Genomic DNA, 25,832 nt, shown 5'->3' with positions numbered 1-25,832 from the left:
AAAAGTGATAGTTTTGCGTCTTCACTGCCTATCCTTATTCCTTAAATTTATTTTTCTTTTCTTATTGCTATATTGAGCATTTCTAGCATAATGTTGCATAATAATGGTGATAATGGACATTCTTGCTTCACTCCTGATCTCATTGGAAAAGCTTCAAGCCTTTACAGATAATGCTAGCTCTTGGTTTTAGATAGATACTACTTATTTTAAGGAAAATTCCATTCATTCCTATATTTGTGTGTGTGTGTGTTTAAAACAGGAATGGGTGTAATACTTTGTTAAAAGCTTTTCTTGCATCTATTGAAATAATCATGATTTTTGTTGTTTTAATTATTGATGTAGACAGTTACACTTCACAGTTTCCTTAATATTGAAATAGTCTGAGGGCAGCTAGGTGGTGCAGTGGATAAAGCACCAGCCCTGAAGTTAGAGGGACCTGAGTTTAAATCTGGCCTCAGACCAAAAACTTGTCACTTACTAGCTGTGTGACCCTGGGCAAGTCACTTAACCCCCAATTGCCTAAAAAAAAAAAATTAGTCTTTCATTCCTAGTATATACAGCCTGGTCATAGTGTGTGATCTTTGTGATATATTATTGTTATCTTCTTGCTACTATTTTATTTAAAAATTTGTACATTAATATTCATTAGGTAAATTGGTCTGTAGTTTTCTTTCTCTGTTTTGGCTCTTGACAGTTTTAAGTATTAATATCATATTTGTGTCATAGAGGCAATTTGGTAGGACTCTACCTTTTTTTTAAACAGTTTATCTAGTATTAGAATTAATTATTGTTTAAATGTTTATAAATCCATCTGATCCTGTTTTTTGTTTTTACCTTAGGGAGCTCATTTATGGCTTATTCAATTACTTTTTCTAAGATCAGGTTATTTAAGTATTCTATTTCCTATTCTGTTAATATGAGCAACTTACATTTTTTACAAAATTAATCCATTTCATGTAAATCATCAGTTTTATTGGCATACAGTTGGGCAAAATGACTCCTAATTATTGTTTTTATTTCATCTTCATTGGTTGTGAATTTACTTTTCATTTTTGATTCTAGTAATTTGGTTTTTGTTATTTCTTTTTTTCAAATTAACTATTAAAGTTTATCCCCCTTCAAAAAAAAAATCCAGCTCCTACTTTTACTTATTAGACCAATGTTTTTATTTTTACTTTCAATTTTATTAATTTCTTCCTTGATTTTCAGAATTTCTGCTTTAGTGGTTGATTATGGATTTAAAATTTGGGTTTTTTTTTTTTTAGTTACATGCTCAATTCATTGATCTGCTTTTTCTCACTTTTACTGATGTGAGCATTTAGAGATAAATTTTACCCCTAAGTACTGCTTTGGTTGCATCCCACACATGTCAGTATGTTATCTCATTGTTGTCATCATCTTTAATAAAACTATTGATTGTTTCTATCATTTGTTCTTTGACTCACTCCTTCTTTAGGATTAAGTTATTTAGTTTTCAAGTTTTTTTTAAATCTGTTTTTCACAGGTCCTTTATTGAATGAGTTTTTATTGCATTGTGGTCAGAAAAATATGCACTTAATATTTCTCCTTTTCTGCATTTGTTTGTAAGTTTTTTATGCTCTATTATAGGGTCAAATTTTATTAAAGTTCCATGTAGAGCTGAAATAAGTATACTTCTTTCTATTCCCATTCAGTATTCACCAGAGGTCTCCTATCTAACTTTTCTAAAATTCTATTCATCTCCTTTATTTCTTTCTTGTTTATTTTGTGGTTAGGTTTATCTAGGTCTTAGAGGGATAAACTGAAGTTTTCCACTATTATAGTTTTATTGTCCATTTTGTCCTGTAACTTATTTAAATTTTCCTTCAAGAATTTGGATGCTATGCCATTTGGTGCATCTATGTTCAGTATTTATATCAATTCATTGTCTATGGTAGCTTTTTAGCAAAATGTGCTTTCCCTGATTGTCTCTTTTTATTAAGCCTATTTTTTCTTTTGCTTTGTCTGAAATCACGATTGATACCTTTGCCTTTTTTTTTTTAACCTAGCTGAAGCATAATAGATTCTTCTTCTCCAGACCCATGTTTTAACTCTATGTATATCTTTCTGTTTCAAATGTATTTCTTGTAAACAACCTATTGCTGGATTCTGGTTTCCAATTCATTCTGCTATCCTCTTCTGTTTTATAAGTGAGTTTATCCCACTCACATCTACAGTTATGACTGATAACTGTGTATTTTCCTCCATCTTATGCTCTTATATTTAGCCTTCACTTTTTTACCCTGTTCCCTCCTCAAGAGTTTTTTTTTTTTGGACAACTATCTCCCTCAATCTGCCCTCCCTCTTTTTTCCTCCCCTTGCCCTTTTCTCTCTCTCTCTTTTTTAAAGTTATTTAGCTCGTAATTTGGGGTAAAGCAACAAACAATAAGATATGAAAAACTAGGAGCCAGCTTTACTATTTGAGTTATGAGCCACACTCTCCACTTACAACTCTATGTTCTTCCTTTGTGTTTTTTCTTAATAAGAAAGACATCATCCTATTCTCTCCCACCTTTTTTTATATTTATTTTTTTATTAATTAATTTTGATTTATCAACAATGACTTCTATAAGCTTTTGAGTTTTAAATTTTTCTCCCCCTCCCTCCCCACCACCTTCTCCAAGATGGCGAGCAATCTGACATAGCCTGCCCTTTTCTCTTAACCCTTTCCCCTCCTACTTCTCTGTTAAGTAAGATGAATTCCTATACCCAACTGTGTGTGTATGTGTCTCGTCTCCTTTCTTTCTTGGACCAGTTCAGATGAGGGTGAGGTTTGAATATTGCCCAGTCCTCCTCATTCTTCCCTCCATTGTATAAATTCTTCCTTGAACAGTCAATTTATGTGAGAATATTTTTCCTATTCTTCCTCTCCTCCACTTACCCAGTGCATCCCTCTTTCTCACCAAAAATTGAGAAAATCAAGTTGATTCTGTTCTCTAACTGATTTCATTTTGTACCACTACTGACATTTTGTGTAACTACCTAAATCACATTTCATTTTTCTCTCAGTTGTTTAGAAGTTCAGTTTTCTTGCTAATCACCTTTCTGTTCTTGTGTCAAGGAAATTTAATCCTTGAAAGATGTGGGGGAATGCTAGGGAGTCTGGTCTGTTATCTCTACAACAGTGGCTGTCCTTCAAGAAGGTCTAGTCTGTAATCCCTGAGACACTAACTAGCCATGCAGAGGGACACCACCCATGAGCTTTCCATAGTGACAAGATGGAAGAAGGGGTTGTTGCTAGCCCTGCATTCCAAATTTTCAGCCAATCATATTGTCCCCCACATTTATGATGCTTCTGATTTTGTAATCAGTAAAATTCTTTTCCCCACTTATGATGCTTCCCTCTAATTTTTGCATGCTCCTCCTTTTATCCATAAAAATGATCCATCAGCACTCATTCAATGTCTTAGCTAGCTGAGGAGGCTGAGACCTTGTTTACCGGCAAATTCAAGCTTTGCAATTAAATTGGTCATGCTCAGAGCTTTGTGTCTCAGTTTACCTGAATTTCAATCATGGCATCACCTTTCTATTCTTTTGAGATCATCCTAACATAATAGAATTACACCTAGACCCTTAGTCTAAGTAGATTTCCTTTAAGACCCTTAGTAATTCTGTTTCCCAAAGAGATCATAAAAAAGGGAAAAGGACCCACATGTACAAAAATATTTATAGTAGCTCTTTTTTGTGGTGGCAAAGAATTGGAAATTGAGGGGATGCTCATCAGTTGGGGAATAATAAACAAGTTGTGGTATATGAATGTAATGGAATACTAACGTTCTATAAGAAATGATGAGCAGGCAGACTTCAGAAAAATCTGGACTTACATGAACTGATGCTGAGTGAAGTGAGCAGAACCAGGAAAACATTGTACACAGTAACAGCAAACTTGTGTGATGATTAACTATGATAGACTTGTCTCTTCTCAACAGTACAATGATCCAAGACAATTCCAAAAGACGTGTGATGGAAAATGCTAACCACATTCAGAGAAAGAACTGAATGCAGATCAATGCATATTATTTTCACATTTTTGTTTTTTGTTTTTTCTTTCTTGTGGTTTTTCCCTTTTGTTCTGATTCTTCTTTCACAACATGACTAATGTGGAAATGTGTTTATATGTTTAACATGATTGTACATGTCTAACCTATATCAGATTGCTTGCTATGTTGGGGAGGGGGGAGGGAAAGGAGGGAGGGAGAGAAATTTGGAATCAAAATCTTACAAAAATGAATATTGAAAACTATCTTTACATGTAATTGGGCAAAAAATACTACTAAGTTAAAAAAAAAGACCTCTGGTGATGATCAAGTTCTGAGGGATTGATTACATATAACTTCCCATATAAAGAATGTAAACAATTTGACCTTGTTTAGTTCCTTTGATTTCTCGCTCATGTTTACTTTTTTTCCTTTCCTTTCTTTTTTTTTTTTTTAAGCTAGGCAATTGCGTTAAGTGACTTGCCCAGGCTCACAGAACTAGTAAGTGTCAAGTGTCTGAGGCCCGATTTGAACTCGGGTCCTCCTGACTCCAGGGCAAGTGTTCTATCTACTGTGCCACCTAGCTGCCCCTTCATGTTTACTTTTTTATGCTTCTCTTGAGCCTTGTGTTCCAATGTCAGATTTTCTATTCAGTTATGATTTTTTCATCAGAAATTCTTGGAAGTCTTATATTTCATTAAATATTTCTTTCTTTTTTTTCCTCCTATAGGATTTTATTCAGTTTTCCTGGGTAGGTTATTCTTGATTGTAAACTTAGCTCCATTGATTCTGGAGCTCCATTGATTTTGGTATATCATAACCCAAGCCTTTCATTCCTTTAGGTAGTAGCTACTAAATCTTGTGTGATGCTGAATGTGGTACTTAAATTCTTTCTTTCTGACTGCCAGAAGTATTTTCTCCTTGATATTAGAGTTCTGGATTTGGATATAATATTCTTGAGAGTTTTTATTTTGGAATTCCTTTCAAGAGGTGACCTGTGAATTCATTCAATTTCCAATTTACCCTATGGTTCTAAGATATCTGGGCAATCTTCCTTTATAATTTCTTTCTTTTTTTTTTTTTAAGGTAATTGGGGTTAAGTGGCTTGTCCAGGGTCACACAGCTAGTAAGTGTCAAGTGTTTGGTCTGAGGTTGGACTTGAACTCAGGTCCTCCTGACTTCAGGGCCAGTGTTCTATCCACTGCGCCACCTAGCTGCGCCTATAATTTCTTGAAATATGATATGTAGGCCCTTTTTTTGTTCTTGACTTTCAGGTAGTCCAAGATTCTTAAATGCTCTCTCCTTGATATATTTTCCAGATCAATTGTTTTTTTTAAGAGATATTTCACATTTTCTTCTATCTTTTCATTCTTTTGACTTTATTTTATTATTATTATTTTTTAAGGCAACTGGGGCTAAGTGACTTGCCCAGGGTCACACAGCTAGTGTCAAGTGTTTGGTCTGAGGTCAGATTTGAACTCAGGTCCTCTTGACTTCAGGGCCGGTGTTCTATCTACTGTGCCACCTAGCTGCCCATTTTATTATTTCTTGATATCTCATGGAGTTATTGACTTCTACTTGGCCAATTATAATTTTTAAGGAGTTATTTCCTTTAGTATTGTTTTATACATCTTTTACCAAGCTGTTAATTCTCTTTTCATGACTTTGTTGCACAGTTATTTCTTTTCCCAATTTTTACTCCACTACTCTTATTTGACTTTTTAAATGTTTTTTTTCCTCAAAAAAAAAAAAAAAAACAACAGGAAAAAACAACCACCCAAAACTTCTAGGATTGTTGTTGGGCTTGTTTCCAACCTGCCTTTTTCTTTGAGGCTTGGCTTGTAGATCTTTTTAAGTCTGTTTGTGTTTATGTCTTGTGCTTCCCTGTCACCACAATAGCCTTTTCTGATTGAATTCTTATTTGGTTTATTAATTTTTTATTCATTTTTCCAGCCTTCTTTTTGACTTTAGACTTTATATTTGTATTCAGCTCTGCTCACTTCTGGGGTGGTGGGGAAGGGAGGGGATATCTGGCCTGGACTTCTATATTTTTATGTCCTTCTATTGCTTTCAAAGTTCAGTCTGGGGACCAGGAAGTTTTTAGTCATTCCATACTGGTGTGATCTGGGGAAAGGTCTGTTCACTGTCCTCCTCTGTTCTCTTTAAGTTTGGGTCTGTTGGCTTGTGTGTGTGTGGTTGAATTTCCATAGAGTGATGCTGGATTCAGTCGCCGTTAGCATGCTGGAAGGTTTTGTAGGTTCAGAGCAACTGAACTGACTTCCCCCTGGTTTTGGTATCCTGCCCTGGTTCATTTGACTGCAAGCTTATGTGTGGGACTGAAGGTTTGAACAGAGTTCCCCCTCTATTCTTAGGCGTGGAATCACACAGTTATGTTTCTGGAACTGCTTACTTGTTCCTTGCATAGGTAGGGCCACTGTTCCCTCTCAACTACTCCTCTCTGCCCTGGACCTGTGATCTGGGACCAGGTGATAGAACTGGCAGAGAGCATCTTTTCCTGCTCCCAAATGCTAGTATAGAGCTCCCTGAGATCTCTTTCTGTCCTGCCCTCATTTTCAGTCCTCATACTGTTTCTGGACACTGAAACACAGCTCTGCCACTGCTGCCCTGCAGCCACCTCCACTGTATTGTGCTTCTGGCCAGCCCCCACTCTAGTGTCCACAGACCTCTATCTTCCTAAGTTGACCTGGGCTAGAAAAATGACTCACTGTGCCCTTTTTTTGACTGTCCCAATCAGAATTCAGCCTGGCACACTTTCTAGGTTATAGAGGAGAATATGGAAGAGCTAAGGCAAAAATATTACCTTTCACTCTGCCATCTGGACTCCACCCCCTGAAATTTTCACGAAAAAATTTCAATAATAACAGCTAATACTTCATATAACGTTTTAAGATTTGCAAAACACTTTACATATTATCTAATTAGGTATGAGATGATACTAATAATCTCATTTGATGTGAGGGAAAACTGGAAAGATTTGTGTGAACTAATGCTGAGTAAAGCACGCAGAATCATGAGAATTTTTTATATAATAACCACAGTATTGTAAAGGAAAACAACTCTGAAAGACTTAAGGACTGATCAATGCAATGACCAACCAAGACTTCAGAAGACTGATGATGAAGCATGTGTCCCGTTTTGTGGTAGAGGTGATAGACTACAGGTACAGAATGAGGTATCTGTTTTCAGGCACAACCATTACAACGCAAATTTATTCCGCTGACTATACTTTCATAATAAGGTGGGGCTTTTATTTGGAGGAGGATATTAAGGGGACAGTGAAGGAGGGTAGTGATAGAGATACAAAAATAAAAGAAGAGAATATCAATAAAATATTTTTAAATGCACAGAAGAGGGTAGTGGCAAATTCAGGAGACGGACAGTATTGGTACTACCATATTAAATTTGATATATATTTAGAAACAAACAGGAAATAATAGATCCAGGCATTAATATATAATTTCTATTTCTAGCCTTCTTTGTATGTGGAAATATTCATTTTTGTTCTTGCTTTTCTAGTTCATAATTTTTAAAAATTGATTTTTTTAATCTGTCAAAAAGGGGCTTGGATTAAAAGCTACCTAATTCCATCTAGTGACTAAATGTGGTAACTGACTATGCAGTTATCTAGATATAAAGAGGTATATAACTAACATAATATATTCCTATAATGCTTCACAATGTTCAAAGTGCATTTAAATACATTATCTCATTTAATTTTGACCCCATCATTGTGAAGTAGTTAGGGCAGAGATTACATTTATTTAAAGATGAAGATTGGATTTATTTTAAAGTTGAGAATTTAAGAGATTGAATGATTTGCCCAAGGTCACACAGTTTGTAATAATAACTCACTAAATGGTCTCAGACTAAATTAGAACACAGGTCTCCTGATGATAATTCCTGTGCTCTTTCCAACAAACCAAACTCGATGTAACAGCTATCTTTTTCTCTTTCCTATCTTCCGCCCTTCCCCTAACCTTTTTGCCTTTCAGGTACAGGAATAGTATCAAGTTAAATGCATGTGCAGCTAAAAAAGGAACAGAGGGGAAGCTGTTCTTGTGTGATGGCTTGATCTTGATTTTGCAACGGAGTGCATCTGGAATACTGTGTTTAGTTTTGGATGTCAGTTTTAGAAACTATAATGACATACTGTAGTGCATCCAGAGACGGCAGGACTGGAAGATCTGAGTTTGAATCCTATCTCAGATGCTCTCTAGCTGTGTGGTCTTGGGCAAGTCACCTAACCTCTCTGTGCCTCATCTTCACCACATAAATATGTGAAGGAAACACAAAATTTAAAACTATATGAAAAAATTTAAAAGCTATATGAACAATAGCTATTATCATTATTATTATTATTATCATCATTATCCAAAAGAGGACAACCATGATAGTGAGAAGACTTGAGACCATGACATAATAACAAATGAAGGAACCCTGGAAGTTTAGCTTATATAAAAGAACAACATTCAGCAGAGAGAAAACAACATTTACGCAGCTATGGAAATACTAATATATACAAATAGAATTTTGTTGAGGGGAAGAGTAGACAATAATCACCTGGGTTAGGGGATGGGAAATCAGTAAAGGCAGAATTTAAAATGAAGCTTATATTATATATATAATATTATTAACAATATATTATATATTGATAATATATTATATATTATTAATATATTATATTCCAAGAGGCAGAGGGGAAGTAAGAGAGCATTACAGGTATAGGGGCAAGGAGACAACTTGCACGTTGGCATAGAGGTGAGGTGGGAGATGGAATGTCAGAGGGAGTGGCAAAGAGACAAGTTTGAAGGGAATAGAGAGTGCATAAAGGAAAAGTAATATGAAATCAGTTTGGAATGATTGGTTAGAGACAGGTTATGAACTGCTTTAATTGTCAAACAGAGGAACTATGTGAAGGATGGATTGGAGAGGGTGGGATGGGGCTATAGCAATAGTCCAGGTGAGAGTTGATGAGGAATCAAAATAGGGTGATGGTTATGTGATTAGAGAGTGAATTTGAGAGATGTCATGGAAATAGAGGTCATAAGACTAGGCAACTGATTGGTCATACGGATTGAAGGAGGAGGAAGAGTTGAAGAGGATTCTAAAGTTGCAAACCTGGGTTACTGGAAGCTTGGTAGTGCCCTCAACAGAAATAAGGATGTTAAGGAAGAAAGGTAGGTTTGGAGGAAATGATGACTTCTGTCTTGGACATGCTGAATTTAAAATTCTCTTGGGATATTCCAGGGGAGTTGCCCAATAGGTAGTTGGTGAGGCAGAACTGGAAACCAGAAGAGAGAATGTATGTTCTGTAAGGGCAGTAACTACCTTTTTTTTGTCTTTCTTTGTATCCCTAGTGATTAGCACATTGCCTGGTGCATAGTAGGCAATTTAAAATGCTGATCGATTGCCTAACCTCTTTTTTTAATAATTAAATTTTATATTGGAACACTAATGCATTGTTGGTGCAGTTGTGAAATGATCCAACCATTTTGGAGAGCAATTTGGAACTATGCCCAAAGGGCTATAAAAATGTGCATACCCTTTGACCCAGCAATAGCACTCTGAGGACTGTATCGCAAAGAAATAATAAAAATGGGAAAAGGACCCACATGTACAAAAATATTTAGAGCAGCTCTTTCTGTGGTGGCCAAGAATTGGAAACTGAGGGGATGCCCATCAACTGGGGAATGGATGAACAAGTTGTGGTATATAAATGTAATAAAATACTATTGTGCTATAAGAAATGATGAAAAGGCTGACTTCAAAAAAACCTGGAAAGACTTGTATGGCCTGATGCTGAGGGAAGTGAGCAGAACCAGGAGAACGTTGTACACAGTAACAGCCACGTTGTAAGATGACTAATGTTGATAGACTTAGCCCTTCTCAGCAATGCAAGGATCTATGACATTTCCAAAGGTCTCATGATGAAAAATGCTATACACATCCAAAGAAAGAACTATGTAGTCCGAATGCAGATTAAAGCAGACTATTTGCTCTTTTTTTTTTCTTCTGTTTTGTTTTGTTTCCTCTTTCTGGTATTTCCTCCTATTGGTTCTAATTCTTCCTTACAACATGACTAATGTGAAAATTAAAAAAAAAATAAAAACAAAAACAAATTAAATTTTATGTTATTTTTACAAAGATCTCTCCTTCCCATCTCTACCACCTTTCACCAATGTAAAAGTAAGAAAAACAAAACTTCTGTTATAAACATGCAAAGCCAAGTAAAACAAATTCTAGCAATGGCCATGTTCAAAAAACATGTCTTACCTGAGTTCAAATCTGGCCTCAAACACTTGACAATTACCAACTGTGTGAACCTGGGCAAGTCACTTAATGCCAATTGCCTCACACTAAAAAACAACACACACACACACACACACACACACACACACACACATCATTTCTTAATCTGCACTCTGAGTCTATCACCTCACACTTCATTCTGCACCAATTTATTCAAGTTTTTCTGAAACCATTTCTTTTGTCATGTTTTACATAACAATAATATTCTATCACATTTATTTATCATAATTTTAAAAAGTTATACCTCAACTCCTTCAGTTAGGCTACTGTAAATATTTTTGTACATATGGTTCCTTTTCCTGTTTCTTTGACTTCTTTGGAGTATAAACTTACAGAAGGTATGGCTAGGATAAAGGATATGGACAGTTTAATAGCTTTTTGGGTATACAGGCACACCTTGTTTTATTCAGCTTTGCAGATTTTTTTTTTTTAATAAACTGAAGATTTGTGGCATCCCTGTTTTGAGTAAGTCTGTTGGCACTATTTTTCCAACTGCATGTGCTCATATTGTGTCACTATGTCACATTTTGGTAATTCTTCTAATATTTCAAACTTTTCCATTGTTACCTATTACGGGTGATCTCTGATCAGTGGTCTTTGATATTATTATTGTAATTGTTTTGGAGTGCCACAAACCTTACCCATATAAGGTGAACTTAATCGATAAATGTGTGTGTTCTGACTGCTCCACTGACTGTTCTGCTATCTCTCTCCCTCTCCTTAGACCTCCCTATTCCCTGAGGCACAACAATATCGGAGAATATTACATAAACGTAGTTGATAAAGCAGCAGCAGGATTTGAGAGGATTGACTCCAATTTTGAAAGAAGTTCTACTATGAGTAAAATGCTATCAAACAGCATCGGATGCTACAGAGAAATCTTTTGTGAAAGGAAGAGACAATCAATACGGCAAATCATTGTTGTCTTGTTTTAAGAAATTGCCAGTCACCCCAGCCTTCAGGAATCACCACCCTGATCAGTCAGCAGCCGTCATCGGGTCAAGACCCTCCACCAGCAAAAAGATTATGTTTTGCTGAAGGCTCAGATAATGATTAGTATTTTTTATCAATAAAATATTTTTAAATTAAGGTATTGGTATTTTATTTTTAGACATAATACTATTGCACACTTAATAGACTATGGTATAGTGTAAACATAACTTTTATATGCACTGGGAAACCAAAATATTCATGTGACTCACTTTACTGCAATATTCACTTTATTGTGGTGGTCTGGAACCAAACCCACAATGTCTAGACCAGTTCACAATTCTACTAACAGTGCATTAATATACTTTTTTTTCCCCATAGCCCCTCCAACATTTATCATTTTCCTTTTTTGTCACCTTTGCCAATTCGTTGGACATGAGGAAAATAGATCATTTTTTCATATAGCTATTGATAGCTTGGATTTCTTTATTTGAAAACTGCTTGATTATATCCTTTGTCCACTTATCAATTGGGGAAGACTTTTATTTTTATAAATTTGAAGCAATCCCTTATATATCTTAGAATAGTGATTTTTATCAGAGAAACTTGCTGCAAAGATTTTTTCCCCCTTTTGCCTGCTTCTCTTCTAATTTTAGTTATATTGGTTTTGTTTGTACAAAACCTTTTTTTTAAAAATTTCATGGAATCCAAATTATTCCCTTAACTTCTGTGACCCGCTTTATTTCATTTGGTCAATGAGACCCATCCACAGATCTGACAGGTAATTTCTTCCTTGCTCCTCTGTTTATGACGTGTTTAGGTCTAATTCGTGTACCCATTTGAAGCTTCTCTTGGTATATGATGTGAGGTGTTGGTCTGTACCTAGTTTCTGCCAAATTACTTTCCAATTTTTCCTACAGTTTTTGTCAAGTAGTGAATTCTTGTTCTAATAGCTGGGCTCTTTAGGTCCACCAAACACTAGGCTACTGATCAATTTTTCTATTTCTTGACTGGTATATAATTCTTTTGATGACTACTATTTTGAAATCTGGTATTGCTAGACCTCCTTTTCTTCCCACTTTTTTTTCAATAATACCTCTTGAGATTCTTGACCTTTTGTTCTTCCCTCAGATGAATTTCATGAAACTGAATAAAGATGTAAATTAACTTAGATAATATTGTCATATCACTTCATCTATCTGTGAGCAATTAATATGTGTGGTTATTTAGATCTTTGTGTTAAGTGTTTTGTAATCATGTTCATATAGTTTCTGTGGGTGTCTTGGCAGGTAGACTCCCAAAATTTCATAATTTCTGTAGTTATTTTAAATGAAATTTCTCTTCCTGCTATATTTTCTTGGTATTAAAAAGCAATGTCAAATTTCTTGTGGGTTTATTTTATCTCCTGCAACTTTGTTAAAGTTGTTCTTTATTTCAATTACTTTTTTAGTTGACTCTCTTATTTTTTCAATTAGCATGAATTTATTTTTTCTTCTTAACACCCCCCACTAAAAAAAAGAGACAGAGAACAAACCAAACTCTTAAAACAAATAAGCATAATCAAGTGAAAAAAATTCACATATTGGCCATGCCCCCAAATTTTTGTTTCAATCAGCACATTGAGTCCAATACTTTCATCTCAGGAAGTCGGTAACATTCTTCATCATCAGTCCTCTGGAATCATGATTGGTCATTGCTTTGATCAGATTTCTTCTAAAGTCTTTTGAAGTTGTTTTTCTTTATGATGTTGTAACTAACAAATGTTTTCTTGGTTCGGTTTACTTCACTCTGCTTCAATTGATACAAGTATTCCCAGGTTTCTCTATAACCATTCTTTTTGTCATTTCTTACATCTCAATAGTATTTCATTACATTCCCATATGTGTGTGGTTTGTCCTTCATTCTTGAAGAGGACCATGACATCAGGAAGTTGATGTCATGACTTGCAAGTGAATTGGATTGCCGTGAGGGAGGACTGTGCAGTCACCAGCTTCACTTTCTCCTCCCCATCTGGGTCCAGTGGCTAGATATAGAGTAGGACAACTGGAGATGGCCCAGGATGCAGTTGGAGACCTTGGCCTTTTTTAGGTAAGGTCTTTCCAAGTTCTCACTTTGACTGAGGCAATGTCCATTCAGTGACTAGGGTTGTTTAAGAAGTGAGCCTGGGATGACCCCTTTAATTAAAAAAAAAAAATCAAATCAAACTGGCAGGGAGAGACCCTCAGGGTTGTTTCTGGCCAAAAGAGAAATGATTACTATTTGTATTCTCAGCCATCAGGGCCCAAAAAATAACCATTAAGTGCTGCTTGGGCACAGACCTATTGTTGGCCAATCAACGAGAGCTAGAGGGGTCTTTAACAAAGTAATCTAGCCAGTAAACCCCAAGATATCTAGGTAGGCTTCAGCCATCAAAATTTACCTTCCTTTGGGCAGAGTACTCTCAGGTAAGGGCATGGAGGGGAGAGAAGACAGGAGAGGAAAGCAGTACATCAACTGAAACCAGCCAGTTGGGTCCCCATTGGGTAGCTCAGACACTCACTGGTTGTGGTTTGTCCTTTGTTCTTGAAGAGGACCTTGACAACAGGAAGATGATGCCATGACTTTCAAGTGAATTGAGAGACACTGTGCAAAGCCACCAGCCTCAGTTTCTCCTTCAGAGCTGAGTCCAGTGGCCAGATATATACATCTCCAAGACAACTGGAAATGGCCCAGACCAGATGGCAAGAACAGGGGAAGAAGTTTGTGAAGGAAGGTGGAAGTAGGGAACACCAGCAACTTGTGAAACTAACCTTTTAAGCAAGTCATTTTGATGAGATTCAAATAGAGTGGTCCAAGAGAAGCCCATTATCTCAAGTATCACTTAAAGCCACTTTAGGAGACAAATTCAAGTAGGCTGGTCAATGGAATATCCAAACTCGCCTCACCTCCCAACAATGGAATAATGATAATGCTCAATACTCTGAACTACTGTCCCTGGTTACCTCATTTTCCCACCCCAGTAGGTTTTACTCTATAAGATTTCCTAGCCTCTCCTTAAGTGTAGGGCATCCCCCTTAAATGGGCATCTTCTCTTATCAGTTATCCCCCTTAAATAGGAGTCTTCCTTGGGTGGGGGGCTGCCACCTCCACCCCACCTCTGTTAAACTGGGGTCTCCCTTAAGGGCAGAGGAGCCTAGTTGGTGTGTTGTGTTACCTGCAATAAACACCTTTACTTGATTTGGAGACAGCCTGAGCTAATTCTTTCCAGACAACCTTGTACCCCAAAATGCTGGGGTACACCTGAACCTCATCAATTTCATCTCCGTAAAATGTGGGGTTTAGATGAAAGGATTTCCAAGACCTCTACATTTCGTATTCAATTCTATTAGCTTTTAGGAAAAACCTCTATCATGTGCCAGGAACTGTGAATTCATCTGTCATTATTAGATAACTTATCACATCACAGTTTTTATCTAGGTTGTCTCCCTGGCAAAATGTCTTTCCAACCATTCAAGTTTCTTCCCTCCATTCCAACCTGGCTCAAATTGGCCAAGCTGACTTTCAGGATGAATACCCTATTTAATGGCACCTTAACTCATATCCTGGTTTCCACCTCTCAAAACTTTTAGAGTTCATTTGTGGAGTATGATTCTTCATTTCTTGATGTGCTTTACAGTTACTCTTATTTCATGTATGTCTGCACACCACAGCTTGTGGACAGTGTTTGAAACTGGTTTCACTGATTCCAACACTCTAGTTCCATTGTTCTTTCTACTACATTACAGGTTGTGTCAGAGAAAAGAGGTTAGATAGAATTCTTACCACTTGAAAAAACTCAGTCTACACGCTTAAGACACAGGTAAAAAGAGGCAGGACAAAACTTTATTTGAATACTTTACTGAATATTTTATCTGAATGACAGCTCATGTTTCCTAGGCCTTTGCAGAAGATACCCTTCTCAGTCACTGTATTTTGAGGTCCTGATGGTGCAATTTTTCCCCAGAAGGCTGGGCTGAGACTGGATGGCTTGTGTGTGCTACAGATCTAGTCAATTTGGGGTCTGGAGACAGAAGCAAAAATGACTGATCCAAAACAGTGTCTCTTCCCATCAACTCAACTACCTCCATACCCCAATCCTTTTTATACAAGATCTCTCCCTTATTAATTCACCCTATTACTTATTTCACCTTGCGACTGGGAATATTTTTCTTCTTACCCGCCTGGTTCCCCAGCTGGGCTTCAGGTCGGTCCCCCCAGAGCTGGTGTCTGGGATCATTGAGAAATCTGCGGCTTCGACGGCATGTCAGACAAGTCTGTACTGTCCAGCGCTGGCCTAGGCGCCCTTGGAGGGGTTGAGGTGGGGAGGGCAGGATGTAGAGCAAGGCTGTCTGCCCTCCCCTCCAACTTTCACTGCCCCCTAAACCTTTCCAGTTTACTTACAGACGGGGACCCCAACCCAGTTTTCCTAAGTGGAGCTATAGTAATAGGAGCAAAGAAGAGAAAGGCTAGAGATAACTTAAACTTTTTGAAAAACCCAGACACTGTACACTTTATTAAAACAAAAAAGAAAACACGGTCCCGCCCATCTCCATTTCCACTTCATTCCACCCGCGTGGAGGTAACACTTACGCCTCTGCCGCTGGGTGCAGGTCAGCCCGGGGATGAGGAGGGAGGAGCAGCTGCGACAGAGGGTCCTCTTCACCGAGGGGTCCCTTGGAAGGAGGACCGACAACCGGGTCATGCTCAGGCCTCTCCCCCCCCCCCCCCCCCCTCCCCCCCCCCCCCGCGCAGCCTCACTGTCGCAGGACGAGCCGCTTGCCGATGGTTCTTTCCGTGTGGCAGTAAAACCTCGCCAGCGCCTGGTTCTCGGGATTCTGGGCTAAGACGCAGTGGGCAGCCTAGCGAGGGAGGAAGCGGCGCTGCTCGTTCTCCGGGCCCACGCGAACCTTCCTGCCCCGCTTCTCCCCTCCCTCCTACGCGCCCTCACCTGGTACAGGAAGCTGAGTCTCTGAAAAGCCTCCTTGTCCTTCACCTGCCCCGCCATCACCTCGGCAGCCCGGATACACCCCGGCCTTCTCGAATGCCGCCCCGCCCCGCCGCACTACCCGCGCGGCGCCTGCTGGGAGTTGTAGTCTCTCCGGTCACCACTTACGTAAGCATATGCTTTCAGAAAGGGTACCTCCCCTTTCCTCCCCCTCGAAATTCCGCCTTCCCAGGGCAGCCACTTCCACCTAGTACCGGCCTCCTTCAAGAATGTATGTAATCTGTATGTAACCATACCGTGCCGTTTATTGCCCAAGTCGTTTAAACCCTCTTTGCCTCAGTTTTCACCTAACTTGACCTCTATTCCCGTCCCATTTCTATGGTCACGAGGAATTCAGGTGTCAGGGATCCCTTTTGCTTTCTTCCTGTGATTCACTAACTCCACCCAACTCCTATCAAATCTCGACATACAGAAAGGGAGTAACTAGTGATGGAAAGGAAACATTTAGAACTTAAAAGATCACAACCGAACCGTTTTACAGGTAAAAACAAACAAAACTGAGGTCCAAAATGAGTTACCTAAAATCACAGCTCTGAAATCACAGGGTGAGATCTCAAACTTCAGTCCTTGGACTCCAGCTCCAGTGCTTTTCACTACAGTGGCTGCCTCATGGGGTAATATTACCTTTTCTATTTCTTCAAGGTTAGCAGGCACACCTTTCCCCATATTCAGAGATCATGAAATCTTAATCTAAGTTATGGGAGTTTAAAACAACGTAAAGCAGTTTGCAAAGCTTAAGTTTGTGCTATTATTATAATAGGCTTTCCTTTTGGCCTAAAAGAATGGAGGGACCACAAACAAAAAAGGTAGTGTAGATGATCTGGGGGAAGGAAACACATATCCCAAGATGCCCTCACAAGAAAGCAAGGAGGATGAGTGGGCCTAGAAATTTAAAAAAAAAAAAATTCCAGACTTTTTCTCATCACACTTTGACATGCCTTCTAGAACATGATAGAGGGCTAGCGTTCAAGTCAGGAAGTTACACGTTCTAATCGATGTAGGACCATTACCGCCTATGACCTTAACACCTGTTAAAGAGGATGCCCCCAGGAAACTGTAAAACTTTTGTGGCCTAACAAGGAATTAGTGCTATTGTAGGTGTGATTAACTTCAATGAAAAGGTATTAGTTCTTGACTCTAGCCCTGATAGATTACAAAGATGGAAGGCAGACATTTAACCTTACTCTGCTTCTTTCTCCACAAATTCTATTGGCTTTTTACTAGCTCAATATTAACATATTTAAGGGTTAATATTAATATATTCCCTATAAGTTTACAAGCCCAGTAATAACCAATATAAATGGGGCCCAGGCAAAGAACTAAAAGGGGTTAGGATATTAGGGAAAGTTTTTTTTTTGAGGGGTGGAGTGGGGTGGGGTGGGGGGAGGTGAGGCAGCAGGGACCCAGGGCAAATCTGATTCACTCAATAAGCTTGTGATGGTGATATGCCTGTTTGTGAAGTCTTGGTCACCAACAGCCACAGACGATTCGGTTTTGGACTGTGTAACGTTTCTGACAACATATTTGCCTGTTCTACTTTGGCCAGCCTTAGTTTGAACACGGTAGTAATCAGGTATGATGATTGGTAATAGGTTTAGGTAGAAGCTTGGGTTCAGGAATTAAAGACAGGTTGTAGGAAACCCCAGTTTATGATCTGATTAATTGCTGCTAAGCCCCATCCCATCCATCTTGCCGGCCCCATGTGTAGGGAGTGGATGGGTGAGGATGAGAAATTTGTTTCTAGGTCCATTAATGGTAGTCAGTATCAAAATAAGATAGAAGGGACCTCAGAGATTATCTATTTAGTTCAACCCCATCATTTCACAGATGGGGTAACTTAGGAGTTCAGAAAGAGCAAGGGACTGGCCAAAGATCATATAGCTACTAAATGACAGAACCAGTATTTGAACCTGTCTCCTGTGCCCAAATCCAGTGCTTCCCCCCCAGTTATGCTACTTCCCCACTATCTTTGTGCCCCAGTCCCAGCTACTCAAAACCTCTTCAAGGCTAGAACTAGTAGAAATAATTCCTTTCTCCATCTACAATTCCTGAGTCACTTAGAGTAGTGTCTGTCATTTCCGGGCTCCAAACATTTCTCTGTCTCTACTTCTTGCCAGTGGAATGCCTGAGACAGGATGACTCCATGAAAGCTGGAGGAGGTATTGTTCCTTTTCTTCCTCTCTACCACTCCTGGCTAGGGTAAAGCAGCAACCAGAAGAGACTCATCTTCTGTTCTTTCCTGTGGCTGGAACCTCTGCCTCCTCTTCAAATCCCTTTCCTAACTTTTCTTTCCCCATTTTCTTTCAGACTTTGCCCCAGACCAACTTTAACACTCTTCTTCCCACGTGACTGACAATTCACCTTTATTTCATTCTAGGGATACAGAGATTATCCTGCTTCCCTCAAAGGAACAAAACTGTCCTGGGCATATAGAATCACCCAAAATGGGTGAGCAGAGGCTTCAGGGTTCTCCGCACCTACTTCTGTTTTGGAGGGAAGGGGGTCCCCTAAAGTCCTCTTGCAATGAGGAAACTGGTGGAGCACAGTGCAGGCAACCAAGACAGCCTCACCTTCAGTAAACCTCTCCCCCCTCCTCTTCACATAATGGGAAAAGATCAGTCTCCAGATGCGTAATGGTGGACACTCTCTTCCAGGCCCAGTCTCTTTCCTAGGATAACCTTCCCTCCCACTACCTCACCTTCTCCAGGAGAATACAGGACATGAGCCTGATAGTAAGGAAACCTCTAGCAGCAGGACACAGGAAATTAAGAGACACAGTTCCAAATACCTGTCTCCCCTGTCACCATCATTACTTCAACATCCCACCCTGTTCCTTCCCATCATCATTCCCAATCTGTAGGAGGCCGAATGGTAAGAGGTGCTGCGTTCTTTCGCCCCGCTCGGATACCCGGGTAGAAGAGTGGCCAGAGTTTTTCAGTGAAGGTATCAGTAAAAGTATAGATGTGGGAGCGATCAGTGACATTGTAGAAAGACAGTGTGCCAGCCTCATAGTCCAGGAATACACCCACCCGCTTGGGTTTCACTTTTATGCAGAGAGGGGTGAAAGGTGAGGTCGTGGCTGCATATTTGTCCCCATTCCACAGTCGTACCCTCCAGTATCCTGTCTCAGGCAGTGGAGTTAACTCGCCTTTTCTGCTCACAGAGTCCTGGCACACACCTACTGCCCAGTGGGTCTTATCACCCACCTCCACCTCCCAGTAGTGACGACCTGAGGTGAAGCCCTCTGTGGCCAGGACACAGGGGTAAAAGGTAAAGCGCCGAGGTGTATCAGGCAAGTCCCGAAGTCGAGTTTCCACAAACTTGACACTTTTTCGGTCCTCTGATAAAACTAGGTTAGGGTGAGCTGTCTCTGGGTCCAGGATCACATCCGCTGCAGGAAGAAGCCAGAGTAAGGGAGAAGGTGGGAAGGATGCAATAGACCTAACTTTGTAAGGCCTATCTTCTCTAAGATTCCCCCAATCACTGTATTTGGTTGATTTTTAGTCCTTCGTGTTCCATGATGGAGGGAGAATACTATTTTCATCCTAATCCCAATGTGTTCACTTACAGCAAACTCTTGACTATCCAAAAACTAGTTGGCTAGGGGGTGATTAATTCAGGTCTTCACCTTCTCCATTTTTTTGGTTCACTAAAATCTGCCCCAATGTGTTGAGAGGGAGAAGGGCAAAGACTGAGGGACAGAAAGAGGGAAATAGTGAGTGGGGAAGGAGAGAGGACAAGGCTGAGGGTATGAGAAAGAGAGAATAAAGGGAGACTGGAGGCCAGTCAAGGGAGGTGGGTGGATGAGGAAGGGTTAAGGAGGCAGAAGGGAAAGACCTAAGGAACCTCTCCTCCCTATATATTCTTGCAGCTAGTTCTCTTTTTGGCCCAACTCACCCATCAGCTGTTTAAGGATCTTCCTTAGGGCAAAGTACTGTCGGGGAAAGCTGCTGAAGTTCTTTTCCAGCTCAATGGAGACCGAGGTCACCTCCATGGTCTTCACCTTCTCACATCTGGGAGGGGGTGGGGTGGGAGTGGGGATAAGGGGCTAGATCAAGGAAATGCCCTAGGCAACTGGGCCACAGCTGTCCAAGCCTTCAAAGAGAAGCTGTGATCTCCAGTCCTTCCCATTTCTTGCTCCCTAAACTGTAGCCAAGAATTCCTCTCCTGTTTGATTCTCTCCCTTAATCCAATCTGTCAGGTGGGGAAGGGTGGGAGGGGCAGCACAGGGTCCCCAAATAACCTCTTTCAGAGCTACCGATCCCTTGGTACCCCTTTATTCCATCTCCTCTACGTCCCATTCCAACTGGGAGATTGAGACAGGATTGAATTGTCATTGTTCAGTGTTCAGGGAAGTATAAGCAATAAATTGGGAGAAGAAGAGGGTACTGTCAAGGCTGTCCCAGTGACCTTGTACTTCTCATTGCTAGGGACCTTTCTCTCCCACACTAAGGCCCTGTCTGACCTTGATCCCCCCACCACAGGCAGCTGGTCCAAGGAGGAGTCACTTACTTTTCCAGTGTGCTTTTGACATCCTGTAGGAGAGAAGGGAGCAGAATTAATTTTGTCTTTTATTGTCCTCCTACTCCTGCCCCACCTTTAGCTCATCCCAGCCCTGAGAGTCCTCCCCAAGGTTCCCAGGTGTCTCCAGAGGGAGTAAAACATTCTAGAACTGGGAGGGACAAGGGGATGGAGCCAAGTGTGGAGGGGAAAATTCTGGATGGGGCTCAGAGCCTCACTTGCCATGATCCCTTCTATTTGATTTGCAATTTGAGGTTTAACTTTGTTCCTTTAAAATGATGAGGGGCAGCTAGGTGGCACAGTGGATAGAGCACCGGCCCTGGATTCAGGGGGACCTGAGTGCAAATCCAGCCTCAGACACATAACACTTATTAGCTATGTGACCCTGGGCAAGTCACTTAACCCCATTGCCTAGCCAAAAGTAAAATAGAATGAAATAAAATAAAATGATGCTCAGAAATTATTTCCAAATTGTTTAATGTATGTTTGGCCGTGTTTTTCCACAAGGGGGAAGCAGCCTAGCATAGTGGATAGAAGGCTGGTATTAAAGTTGAGAAGATCTGCGTTCAAGTCCTATATCAGAAGCCCATGAGCTGTGTGACCACCATGAACTTCAGAGTCCAGGCAATTAAGACACAAATCGAGTGTGATACACACCAGAGGAATAAGTTTCTATACCAGGTCTACACATCTAAAAAGATCCTGGTAGGCAAGAGCAGCATTAGGATGAATCTGTTAAGATGAATTCAACAGGGATAAATGTAAAAGTTTTACCCTTAGGATTAAAACCCTTAACTTCACAAGTATATGATGGAGGAAGAAGTATGATCAGACAGTAGTTTGTCTGAAAAAGATCTAAGGATTTTGGCGGACTGCAAACTCTATGGCTCAGCAGGGTATGTGATGTGATAGTCCATAAAGCAAAAATGACTAGGCTGCATTCAGACACAGCTCCCTTGAATATGGAGGCGTAGGCCCCTCTGCCCTGGTCAAACCTCACTGGGGTTATTCTGCTCAGTTCTGGGCACTAAGAAGGGCGTGGATAAGCTGGGGAGAATCTGAAGGGTGGCAACCAGGATGGTAAAGGGCCTTGAGTCCACATCATCTGAGGACTGGCTAAAGGAATGGAAAAAAAAAACCCCTTTGAGTTAAGTAGGTAGTTTAAACATATCATCCCATTTTATAAATGAATGGTCAAAGAGCTAAAGTGTCTAGCCCACCCAAGGTCACACAGCCAGGTGCTAAGTCAGGATCTGAAATCTGGAGGTGTGACTTGGGAGAACACAATAGCCATGTTCAAGTATTTAAAAAGCTGTCATGCCAGATGGAAAAGGCAGAACCAGGAGCAATGTGCAGAAGTCACAAAGAGGCAAATTTAATCTTAATGTTAGGAAAAACTTCCTGACAATTAGATCTGTCTCAAAGTGGAATGGACCACCTTAAGCATGTGTGTTTTGGAGGGTGGGGAGAATGGCAGGGGAACTCCCTCTTCTTGGAGGTCCTTCAAGGATATGCTGGATACCAATTTCTCATTATATTGGGATTCCTTTCAGGTACAGGTTGGACTATGTAGTTCCTTTGAGCTCTTCCAACCCTAAAAATTCTTTGAGTCTGAGCTTTCCATACTGATGGGATTTTACAGGTCAGAACCTACTCCTGCCCCCACCCCCACCCCCAATGACAACCACAAAACTGGGAATTCTTGGAAGACAAGGATCTGGTTTAATCTTTTCTTTTTCCTCATTTAATACAGGCTTAGTGAGTGGTAGATGGTGAATGAATGAATCATAGATAGGTAGTGATTTCAGATCCCCTTCTACCATCATTTAGGATCATGATATTTTGAAGCTGGAAGGGAACTAAGATTATCTAGTCCAACACCTTCATTTCTGCTGAGTCCCTGAGAAGGGGAAGTGATTTGCCCAAGGTTGTAAAGATAGAAGACGGCGGGCCCAGGAATCTGAATCAGGTTTTCAGCCTCTGGTTCCAGGGCCCTTTACATCATACTAGACCTTACTATTTCATGAGCATATAACCATGTGTATAAAGTCCTGAGTTTTGCTGGGTGCAAAAGAACAAGACAGCCTCTGCCCTAATGGAGCCCTCAAGCAAATGAGGGTGACAGAACATCCATACTTAAAAGAATATGAAACAATTAAAGTAATATCTGTGAATGAGTACTTGTTAATTCTCATTACATTAATCTGTTATTTAAAAAGGGATAAACACATTTTCTACAATGTTGTTAACTGTGCTTAATAGAACTGTTTTCAGAAGCATCACTTCACATATAATTGATAAAAAATTCTCTAAGATTCCTTAAAGCAAATTTATAAGACCTGTGAAGGTTTTTGGAATCTAGTTCCTGGTAAAAGCAACTTGTATTGATATAGCACTTTAAAGTTTTACAAACTGTGCTTTCTTTACCAAAACTCTTTTGTTAAGTAGGTAGTTTAAACATATCATCCCATTTTATAAATGAATGCTCAGAGAGCTTAAATGTCTAGCCCAAGGTCACACAGCCCTGTGCTAAGTCAGGATCTGAAATCAGGTTTCCTCATTCCACCGAAGCAAAAAATTTTGAAAGCCTGGAGAGGGTGAATGAGACAAAAAAAAAGTCAAGACTAGAATCAGTCTCAAAACCCAATCCAATGCTCCACTACACCAAGCCATCCTAGGTGGACAGTTATTTACAGGGTCTGATCTTAGAGGTGTAGAAAGCTGGAGGTGAGGAGAGTAGAGAGGAAGTCACACCTTGAGCATCTCGAAACCTGACTGTAGGCACTTGCCCTCTATCTCAGCAGCAAGGCGGGCAAGGTCTCGACGTTGCTCCCCAAGCTGGGCAGCATTTTCCCGAAGCCTCTGCAGGATGTCTTGCTCCTCCTCCTCCAGTCGAGAGAGTAGAAGCTGTTGCTCTTCTTCTAGCCTTCGATGTAATTCCTCAAACTCCCCTGCAATTTGCTGCCGCCTACTCTCCACTCGACGCTGAGAAAAGAGAAGGACATGTGTCAATAGGGCCAAGTAGGAATTCTGTAGCTCAAGCCCCAAGCCACCACTTAAATGAATTAACACAGGTTAAATCCCATTATAAGGAACTGAAGGATACCCATTTTCATGATAACAAGTTTCTTTTGTAATGAGTACATTGCAGGAAATAATATTCCAAGCTTATAGAGGTTGAGTTCTACTGGCCTTTGTGTAGGCAGTTGATAGGGTTATGAGTTAGCAATTGGAAAAAAAAAAAGTGCTCAAAACACAGCAAGAGAAAAGGGGAAAACCCCCAAAGCAAATTTTCATTCACTTTCAAGGAGGTGGCATGCACACACCTTCACCCCATCCCTTCACTCCTCCAAGTTCCTATATCTTTCTGAGTCTGCTGTTTGGTTTTGCAGGGTTGTTTGAGAATTTAGGATGTTTGAAGAAGGGACTTGCTTGAATTCCTCTGCTTAATTTTCCACTCTTCTTCCCCTTTACACTTTTACAGTATATTAGCAAGTGAGATGTTCTCTGTAAGTATAGTTGAGAAATATTTTGCAAACAACACACAATTAAAACTTCTCAGAATAGAGTGACTAAATAGAGTGACAGACTAAAGGAGATATTAGCTTTAGTGGATTAGTGGTAAGGGGGTGGTGAACATCTGAACAGATAAACACAATTTGTGATTTTTAACTATTTTCTTGATTTAAAAGTTTTGAAAATTTAACTGGATTCATTAAAAAAGTTCATTATAATGTTTTGGAATAAGAACCTACGTAAAGTAGTTTTAATGTAATATATTAAAGTTAAAAGGTATCATCATATTGGCTATAATAAATTTCAAGGCTAAAGGCTCTGTTATTCACCTTAAGTCATTTTTTAAAGAAAGTCATTACTTGTGCATTGCACATAGCAGGTGCTTAGTGGATATTCATTCACTGCATTAATAAACTGGGTTTAGCAACTGCAAAAGCTAAATATACAGTTTGTGAAAATATTTTTTATCATGATAAAGTTTTTATTTTCATAGTATTCTTGTAATGGGATTTGACCTGTAGTAGCCTTTGGTTATGTCTATAAGGATCATACCCAAAGCACAGCTCTGGTTAAATTCTCTCCCTCCCAAGTGTTTTCACCTTGAGTTCCCCAGGCTTCTTCTCTTCAGATGACTTGCACTGGGTGATCTCCTGCAGTTTCTGCTCCAGAGGCTCCAGACACTTTTGTAGCTTCTCCTGAGATGAAGGGATTGTGAAAGGTGACGGATGCTGGCTGTCACCATCACCTGCCCAATTCTTCACTCACTCGTCTTCTTCGCTGATTTTCTCAGTTCAACCACTACGTATCATCACTCTTGAAATAATTTATTTAGCATCCCACCACCAACCCAAGCCTATACACAATTCATACCCAATCTTCTACTTAATGAATTTCACTTATCTAACTGCTGCCCCAAACTCAAAGTCCACCACCAACCTTGTCCATCTCCTATTAAACTAGATAGTGGCTAGGATTCACTGGCCACTCCCAATTTTCAGTATTTCCCTTGTCCCCTCTCTCTTAAACTCCCCAATTTTCACTCAAGGAATATACTCCTTTTCCATCTGTCCACTCATCTTATTGTCCATCTGTTTGTCTATTATCAAATATAGTCATTACTCACATGGATTAACTCAAATCTTGTATCTTAGTAACATAAATAATTAAGCAAAGGAGGTGATAAAAATACAATATTTATATATTATTCTCTATTTACTATTAAACATTATCTTCTGCAGCCCAGAAGGAAACCTTGTAATAAACTCTCCCCTCTCAATAGCAGAAAAATATGCAAACACCAAAAGAAATTGAGACTGGTGTTGCATCAGTCTAAAAGGTATGAAACTACTTCTCCCCAGCCTCAAGGGGGAGAAAGGGAAAAGTAAGAGAGAGAGACAGGAGAGGGGGAGAGAGACAGAGGGAGAGAGAGAGGGAGAGGGAGAGAGAGAGAGAGTGAGAGAGTGAGAGAGTGTGTGTGTGTGTGTGTGTGTGTGTGTGTGTGTGTGTGTGTGTGTGTG

The 25,832-nt window shown here is 39.8% G+C and overlaps 2 protein-coding genes across 8 annotated transcripts in view; both read right to left on the bottom strand.

The window, feature by feature from the left end:
* Nucleotides 1–15,088: 15,088 nt before the first annotated feature.
* On the bottom strand, nucleotides 15,089–16,333 carry RPP21 (ribonuclease P/MRP subunit p21). The gene is made up of 5 exons (XM_027876395.1): nucleotides 16,222–16,333; nucleotides 16,032–16,132; nucleotides 15,864–15,946; nucleotides 15,451–15,576; nucleotides 15,089–15,294 (listed from the first exon to the last, which is right to left on the bottom strand). The coding sequence occupies exons 1-5, from the start codon at nucleotides 16,276–16,278 to the stop codon at nucleotides 15,197–15,199; spliced, it is 465 nt and encodes a 154-aa protein (XP_027732196.1). The 5' UTR covers nucleotides 16,279–16,333; the 3' UTR covers nucleotides 15,089–15,196.
* Nucleotides 16,334–18,624: 2,291 nt separating this feature from the next.
* Nucleotides 18,625–25,832, bottom strand: part of LOC114053387 (E3 ubiquitin-protein ligase TRIM39) — a 31,577-nt gene continuing 24,369 nt past the window's right edge. For all 7 annotated transcript variants that reach the window (XM_027876390.1, XM_027876391.1, XM_027876392.1 and 4 more), the window contains 5 exons: nucleotides 24,915–25,010; nucleotides 23,554–23,784; nucleotides 20,791–20,813; nucleotides 20,176–20,291; nucleotides 18,625–19,669 (listed from right to left, as the gene is read on the bottom strand). In XM_027876390.1, coding sequence (XP_027732191.1) covers nucleotides 19,122–19,669; nucleotides 20,176–20,291; nucleotides 20,791–20,813; nucleotides 23,554–23,784; nucleotides 24,915–25,010 — 1,014 coding nt within the window. In that variant the 3' untranslated portion in view covers nucleotides 18,625–19,121. The remainder of the gene's footprint in view (nucleotides 19,670–20,175; nucleotides 20,292–20,790; nucleotides 20,814–23,553; nucleotides 23,785–24,914; nucleotides 25,011–25,832) is intronic.

The sequence above is a fragment of the Vombatus ursinus genome, unplaced genomic scaffold, assembly GCF_900497805.2.
Source record: "Vombatus ursinus unplaced genomic scaffold, bare-nosed wombat genome assembly UNPS02014811.1, whole genome shotgun sequence".
NCBI lineage: Eukaryota > Metazoa > Chordata > Mammalia > Diprotodontia > Vombatidae > Vombatus > Vombatus ursinus.
Note: the sequence above shows the minus strand (reverse complement) of the source record. Positions and strands in the feature narration are given on the sequence as shown.